The sequence below is a fragment of the Mustela erminea genome, chromosome 9 (assembly GCF_009829155.1).
Source record: "Mustela erminea isolate mMusErm1 chromosome 9, mMusErm1.Pri, whole genome shotgun sequence".
NCBI lineage: Eukaryota > Metazoa > Chordata > Mammalia > Carnivora > Mustelidae > Mustela > Mustela erminea.
In genome coordinates, this window is record NC_045622.1 from 20,190,777 (window position 1) to 20,199,109 (window position 8,333).

Sequence of the window (8,333 nt, forward strand, 5' to 3'; positions counted from 1 at the left end):
TGCACTGTCCTAGGTTCTGCTGTTTCTGGCCTTTTACCCCAACCGCTCATCTCTCTCTACTTTCTTCTGCTCAGTCTGGTCCCACTTTACCTCCAAGAGCCACCTCCTGAGCGTCTATGATGACATGCCTTTCCTGTGTGAGTCCAAAGCACCATGAACATAATGCCAATGTGCTGACAGACATTACTCACAACACCGTCACTGGTGCTTTCGTAGTCTGACTCCTTCACTGGAAGGTGACACTTGATGGTGGATAGTACCCTGCTGCACGTCTAGAACCTTCCATGCAAAATACTCAAATATTTGTTAGTGAATAATTAAAAAAAAAAAAAAAAAGTTAAGTGCCTAGTTCAGACTTTAGTATTTGAAGAAACGCTGTGATCTGTCAGTTGAGTCTGATGAAAGAGAATGGGCAAGATCTCCAAATCTTCCCACGGATTCTTGCATTCTAGCCAAGAGTTAAGCCCCAAAAGTTTCTCCCATTTCCTAAGGGTAGTGGACTCCAAGGGCCCAGTCCCACTATATCTGCCAAGAAAGATATCAGAAAGATGCTCAGAGTTCTAAAGCAATGGCCTCCCACTGGGGTATCTTCTACTCTTTCTTAAAATGATTAATGAAGGCCCCTTAAAACCTTAGGGATTCCTGTCATTCCCAGTCTAGGTCCTTATTTTTTAGGTATAAAGCTTGGCCCCTTAATTTAGAATAACCAAAGCAAAATAGGTTAGTGATACTGTATCTTTACACGTACCTTTACATCTTTAAATATAAGTGGAACATTGTCTGATCATCAACATTTTCAAGATGCATTTGATAGAAATCTACAGATATGAATTTTGTGTGGATTTTTCTGATTCAGAGTACATTATTGAGTAAATTTATAGCAAATCTGCACCTTATTCACCTCATTCTAGATTTCCTATTTCCTATATCCTATTAACTTCTGTAGACTTTCATACAGAATGAAAAAGTTTTAATGTCAGCTTTAAAATTCTTGGGAGTACATAAACAAAAAAGCTTAAATACCATTGTTCCAAAGCTGTTCTGGCCAATACAATAGCCAGTGGCTACACACATATGGCTATTTAAATTAATTAAAATTAAATTAATTAATAATCAAATAAAATTTAAAATTCAGTCACAGTAGCCACATTTCAGGTATTCCATAACCAGCTGTGGGTAGTGGCTACTGCATAGTGACTGATGGACAGTGCAGACAATAAGACACTCATATCACAGAAAGTTCTATCAGACGGTATTATCCTAGAGAACCAAGAATAGGACAAACTTTGCCTAAGCCACCTGAGGTTAAAACACATTATTCCTTGCTCTAAAAGCTTTTCCTCCCTAGTTCAGTGGACCATTTTTCTTGACTTCTTGATAGAAGTTACTTTACTTCTGAGCAGAAGTAAAGTAACAGGGAGGACAAGAAAAACGAACTTTGTGCTTTCCCTAAAAGTGTGAGTATGTAGCTAAGAGAACTGTTTCATAAAATAGACTTCTTTAGGACTCTAAATAACAACTTTTTACTTATACTGTTCAATATGGTAGCCACTAACTACATGTGGCACTTATAATTTAAAATTAAAATAATTTAAGGGGTGCCTGGATGGCTCAGTTGGTTAAGCATCTGACTCTTAATTTCGGCTCGGTCATGATCTCAAGGTCATGAGATCGAGGGCCATGTCAAGCTCTGTGCTCAGCGTGGAGCCTGTTTGTCCATCCCCTTCTGTTCCTGCCCCACTCACTCGATCTCTAAAATGAATAAAATATTTTTTAAAAGATTAAATTATTTAAAACAAAATATAACTTAAAATTCCATTCCTCAGACACACTAATCATATTCCAATGTCTCAAGAGCCACAAGTGACTGGTGGCTATCATAGTGAACTGCGTTAGACATAGAACATTTCCATCATTATGGAAAGTTTTATTAAATAGCACTGTACTATGTGCTTTCGAAGTTCTTTTTTCCTTTTACACATCCTCTTTTTTTTTTTTTTTTAAGATTTTATTTATTTATTTGAGAGAGAAACAGTGAGAGAGAGCATGAGCGAGGAGAAGGTCAGAGAGCGAAGCAGACTCCCCATGGAGCTGGGAGCCTGATGTGGGACTCGATCCCGGGACTCCGGGATCATGACCTGAGCCGAAGGCAGTCGTCCAACCAACTGAGCCGCCCAGGCGTCCCTACACATCCTCTTAATGAAGGATCCATAATAATTTCACTCCAGTCTTCACTAGATTTCCCAAAATGCCAAAAAATAAGCTTGGAAGCCTCTTCCTCCTAAGTTTTAACATGTGCTTGTTAGATGCTTACCTCCTAAATGGAAAGACTGTAAGAGTACGTTCAGTAGTCTAAGATGGTCTATTCTCTAAAGATACTCATCAAGCCTATATCAGATTCACATGCAGACAAGCATTCTGGAACACACAAGCTTCTGGGTGACAGTGGCAAGGGAACAACAAAAAGGAATATGTCAAAAAATGGAAGCAAACAAATCTGACTAAATCCTTCTTACAAACTATTTGAGCCATACTCCGTATTTCTTGGAAATCTTTCAATGATAGTACAGAGGTACCATCTTGGCTGCAAACATCAGAGGAAAGTCCTCAGAGATGGGTGGAGGCTATTACAATGCTTATACAGGGACAAAGATATCTTCTGGCTCCATGTCACTTTACCCTAGTGGTTCTGGCAAATAAATAATGACAAAGCTTGAGAGCCAGAAGTGAAAGACCAAATGTACTATATGTTATCTGTCTGCTAAAGTACGAAATTTGTTCTAAAGGTTATGACAATGACTGATGAATAAATCTTAGAAATATCCCTGAAGAAACTGATCATTTTGTTGGCTAGGCAGAAGACTCCCGACCACTTTTAAATTTGTCTTATGAGCAACCCGTACTGATCCAGCAAAAAAAAAGCTTTTTAGGTCATACAACACCTTGCATTTCATCTTGAGGCAGAGCTAGAAGTACACATCTGTTTCAAAGACATAAAGCCAACTCTCAAGAGGCAAATTTTTGGAGAACACCCAAAAATATGGGACTTGAGAATGAGTTTTGCAGTGCATCAGATTAACTGACTGAAGTGTGAATACAGCATCTGGCCCTGAAGTGAATGCTTTAATGAATGCCAAGTCTAGATAGATCTTTCAACTACTACAGTATGGACTGTGATGAGATCTCTCCCTCCTTTGAAGTCATCGCATTTATTGTCTGCTTTAGTCATATGACAGTTAATCAAATACTGCATCACATACCAGCCCTTGTGTTGTAGAGCTTTTTAACTCTTTGCTGCATGTATACAGACTTCAAATACATTGGAAGCTCTTGGGCTGTATATTACAATTTTTAAAAATTTATCCTAACCTCTAGCATACAGCCCTGCACATAGAAAGCACTCAAGTATTTGTGGATGGAGAGAGGGAGAAAAGTACTCTAGAGGAAGAGAAAAATCATGCAAGGACCAGACAGAAAACCACCTTATTATGTGTTTATCTGACTCTAAAATTAGAGTGGACAATGGAATTGTTAGTGGACAAATTTCCCTCTGGCAAACAAAAAAAGCAACAAAACTTCAGAACCAGTCTGTGGAGTAAGACAGTCTCAAACATACCCATTTCATCTAAAGGACTGAATAAATACCAGTAACTGGACATGTCAGACTTCAAAATGAAGCCCTTCACAGCAATAAACAATGTTTCTATGTTACTTTAAGCTAAAATCCTGTGCACTTAGAAATACACATTTTCACTTGGATGGTATTCAAAAATAGTACTCTGGTAGCAAAATCCAAGAGTTATTAATTTCAAAATTTACAATTTCAATAGACAGGAAATCTAAAACACAGTCCAGAAAAGGGTAGTGATATGCTTTCAGTTTATTCAGGAAGATGGCCAGGGAAGAGGCTGGGCTACCACTCAGCTTTCTGATGCCTTCTTGTGATGAGATTAACACACTGAAACTAGGATTAAAGTAAAGTTTCAAGGAAAAACCGAAGTTACTGTATATCTCTTCCCTCCTTTCAAATTTACAAGAAATCATTTATGGAGTTTTCATAATTGAGTTTTAATAAATATTCCAGATACATTCAGCCAGAAATTTAATTGACACAAATGATATTCCTTCCCTGAGAACCTTTGACATGAGCTCACATTTAAGTGAGCACATTCGTCTGTTGAGTAAGTTCCTTATGGTCCGTATCTTCTGTACCACTTCTTTTCTATTTTACAAAATCCTAAAAGGATGGTTGAATTTGTTTTGCAGTTCTCATCAAGACAATAAAGTTAAAGAAGAGATTTCTGAACCACACATGGCATTTTTGAAACTAGGATCTAAAGATCTGTTTTCAGGGATTTGAGATTCCCTGACGATATTTTTAAGGTTGCGTTATTTTCATAAACATATTCTGGATTACTTGGACATCCACCTCATAAGTGGGTAAGGCTATGATTTCAGTGACAACATTTGCTTCTATGCTTAACACTACATTTAACCTAAGTCTTCTGGAGGGACAGAGCTTAGTTTTTTTTTTTTCTTTTCTTTTTTTTTCAGAGCTTAGTTTTCAATGCAAAATTTTTCAAACGGGGTTTCAAAGTCTATCTTTGGATTAAAGCTTGAGTAACACTAATCTAGATTTCTATACGTTTCAAAATTCTCCTTTTAGACTTTATTTGGTAAATTTAATAAATACGTATCCAGTGACTATTATGGGCTAGACCCTGGAAATACATTACTGAATAAGAGAAACCAGAACTTGCCTTATGGTACTTATAATTCTGGCAGGAAAGACCAACATTCTTATAATGAAGTAATCGGTTCCTTGGTTGAAATCACTTAACAAGTAGAGAAAACACATACACACACACACACACATACACACACACACACACACAGAGTTATCTGTCCCCTTCATCAACTACAACTGTTGATCAGAGAATCCATTATCATCAACATATTTTCCAAATATTCTAAGAGGTTGAGGTCAATTTGGTCTTACCTGTTTGAAAACAGGCAACTGACCCTCTTTTAAAAATTCTTCAGAGAAACCTAATCTCCTGTTCCTGCTTTAGGTTATGCTTCTCATAACGAGACAAAGATGCAACCCAACTAGATATTTCCTGGCTACTTGAGAAACAATTTTATGGAGGGATTTCTATTCAGTGAGGTTTTGACAGCACAACACTTTTTCCATTTGGGAAGTTTCTATGGACAAAATCGATCAAGCTGAAACCGTTACAAATGCCTAAGTACACTTCTAAAGTCAAGAAAAGCTGATGGGTGGATGTTAATCAGCACAGTGCAAAACGCTTCCAGAAATTTAACCCTGATGACCTTGAAATTGAACTTACAACTATTCTTTAATAGAAAAATGAAACAGTGGCTACTATTAGGTACTATTTTAGTCCTGTCTATAAACAATTATTTTAATGACATCTTATTAATTGGGGAGGAGGAGCAGGGAAGAGGGGACAAAAGAAGACCTAAAGGTACATGTTATCAAGTAAACCAACTCAATTTTGTAATTGAGAAATGGGTGCCAAATTCCTTGAACAATAGTAAGTTTGAAATATCTGTTTCTGACCCAAATTTTCTAAGAAACATTACCCCAGGATGAACACTACTTGAGCCAAGATCTCCTCAACTTGGGAGCAATCTCTGATTTTAGTGTGATTGCGATTGTTCTCACTGGATTTTTACCCCCAAAGAGCTCTGAAAAAGTGTCAACCCTACCAGAAAAGAAGTACACACATAACTTTGACTTTTAACAAGAAGTAGTTCATTGAAAACTGGGAGAAAGAATCCTAACAGAATGTTTTAGCAGACACTATGATGAGGGAACTAGCTTACCTATAAAACCACTCCCTTGCTGCCAATAATACAAATCTGAAAGCCTAGATTAAAAGCCACTAGAAACAGCGAAAAGATAACCTGGCTGGTGATAAAAAATTTCTAGCCCAAATTAAGCCTCTGTAGTTAAACATTCAGATACACAAAGATAGCCAGATGCACAATGAGAGCTGTACTTGTCACCACATCCGGCAAAATAACTAAAGCAGGGAAAAACTGGCTTTCGTGAAGGAGCTTAGTCAGAAACATAGCAGGGCCTCAAGCCAATCTAACTCTGGAGGCATCGACACTCCACAAATTCCAGACCAACTCTCAGCCAGGCTAACTTTAATTGCGCCCCTAACTCCACGATAACAATACACTATCTGACTGCAATCAAGCCCTTCCAATTCTCCAAAGCATCTCAAGTCTTATTCGTCCTTCGAAGCTCAAGTTAGAAGCAAGGCGACTGACACAAAGGCCAGTCGTCCAAAAGCGCTTTTTGCATGGCTCTGCACAGCCACTCATTTGAAAATTCCTAAACTGGGGGCTCACCGGCCCCCCTCTTCTACCCTTCTTCAATCCCGCCCCGGCTGGTAAGCCTCTGCCTGGGAGCCCCTCGGCCTGGAACAAAGCGAGGGGCCCCGGCGGTGGGGGCGAGAGGCGCCAGCGACACGGGGACTGCCGCACAGCGCACAATGAGAAACTACCAACTTCAGAGCGCAGGAACATCCTCAATTGGCAAGAAAGAGGGGCGGCGGCAGGCACGCCCAACTTCAAACTCAGGAAACCTACGGGCTGGCGGCCATCTGGAAAAAAGCCCCCTTCCCAGGGAGAGAAGAAAAAGGCGGAGGAGATGCGAATCGCCCGCCGGGCCCCGGAGGGGAGCCCTGCGCTCAGACCGGCCCCCGCCCCCGAGGCCCGCTTCCCCGCCTTCTCTCTGCCTCTGGTTCGCTGCCCCAGGCCGGGCGGCCGGTTACCTTGATGCGCTCCCGGCACTGGGACGGGGTCCGCTCGTAGCCCAGCTCGGCCAGGGCCCGGGACACGCGCTCGTACATGGCTGGCCCAGGGGCCTTGCTGCCGAACACCGTGCCGGCTCCCTCCAGCTGCTGGTACCGCGCCTCCACCAGCCGCTCGTTGCCCCACACTGCGATGAGCGCGTTCGTCTCGGCCGGCGTCCACGACATGCCCCGGCAGGCGGCGGCGGCGGCTGCCGCAGCCCCGCCACCGCCGCCACCAGGGGAGAAGGAGACCGAGGACGAGGCGGCGCTGCGGCCCCCCAGCCCCAGCCCGAGACCCCCGGACGCCGCTGCCCCCGAGCCCGCTGCACTGCCCGGCCCGAGCGGGGAGGCACCCCGAGGCGTGGAAGGGTCGGACAGCGATGGATTTCCGTCGCTCAGGCCACCAGGAGAAGCCGGGGAGAGCACCTCCATCTTCGGGATTTTTAGCGGCGAGTTGGCGGGCAGCTCCGAGCCACAGGGCGCAGCCATCTTCCAAGCGGCCGCCGCTGCACCGCCCGGAAGTGACGCGCCCGCGCATCCGGCCGCCGCGGTCTCCGGGGCTGCCCTCGGGCCTGGCTCGCCTGTGGGCGGGCGGCTTCGGGCTTCTGCTGCTGAGCGGGCGCTGTCGGCTCCCCCAGGCCTCTCTCCGCGAGCCCTACCGCGCCGCGCGCTCTTCTCCCGGGGCGAGGGGCGGGGGTGAGGCGCGCCGAAGCCCCGAGCGGAGGAGAAGGGTGGGGGCATGAGGGCGCTGGTGTGAGGAACAGATTGGAGCCTTCCCACTTCCTCTCCAATCTCAGCCCCCGGGAGGAGGGGTGAGGCCCGCGAGGGGGCCAGGAGTTAAGGAGGACTTGACCATTTCGCTCGCTCGCTCTCGCTCCGCTCTCCCTCCTCTCTGCGTCTCCTCCCTCCAAGCTGGCCTCGGGGTGCAGAGGCTGACGTCCAGGGCGGGGACTGGGGAAAGCTGCGGAGGGGGTATATACAGGAAGGGCCAAGGCTGAAGGAGTGCATTTCTGGGGGAGGCTTTAAAAAAGCAGTTGTGGACCGGGGTTAGAGTTGGTAGCTGTGGCTTTTCAAGAAACCCAAGCGCATTATTTGAAGAACAGCAACTCTGACTCCAGTTAAGATGTGTTTTCCGGTTAGCCTGGGTAACTCGGACGGTCTGTAGAAGAATGAGATGTCATTATCGCGTTTCTAATTTGTAGCTTAAATATGTTACAAACTCTGGAGCCCGGCAGAAAAGTTACTTTCCGGTACCATTCCCCAACCTCCTAATTTGGAAGTTGCATCATTTTCCTACTGTATTTCACACTCTGGAGTGTAAGGAGATTGAAAAAAGACTGTCTCTGGCAACTCTTGTGACCTCTACTAATTAGTTTATTAACCGTTACTGAATACTCTTCCAAATGCTGCAATTTAATCAACATTAGCACGCCAAATCCAATACATACCTGAAAGGTATTTCAATACTCTTGAAAGCCAAAACTCTTAACTGTTTGTCTTGGA

The 8,333-nt window shown here is 43.8% G+C and overlaps 1 protein-coding gene across 4 annotated transcripts in view; it reads right to left on the reverse strand.

Moving 5' to 3' along the window:
* MSANTD2 (Myb/SANT DNA binding domain containing 2) overlaps positions 1-7,908 on the reverse strand; it is a 32,829-nt gene extending 24,921 nt beyond the window's left edge. For 2 of the 4 annotated variants that reach the window (XM_032359690.1, XM_032359691.1), the window contains exon 1: positions 6,810-7,908. In XM_032359690.1, coding sequence (XP_032215581.1) covers positions 6,810-7,571 — 762 coding nt within the window. In that variant the 5' untranslated portion in view covers positions 7,572-7,908. The remainder of the gene's footprint in view (positions 1-6,809) is intronic. The other 2 variants (XM_032359685.1, XM_032359686.1) reach the window with 2 other exon arrangements.
* Positions 7,909-8,333: the final 425 nt, after the last annotated feature.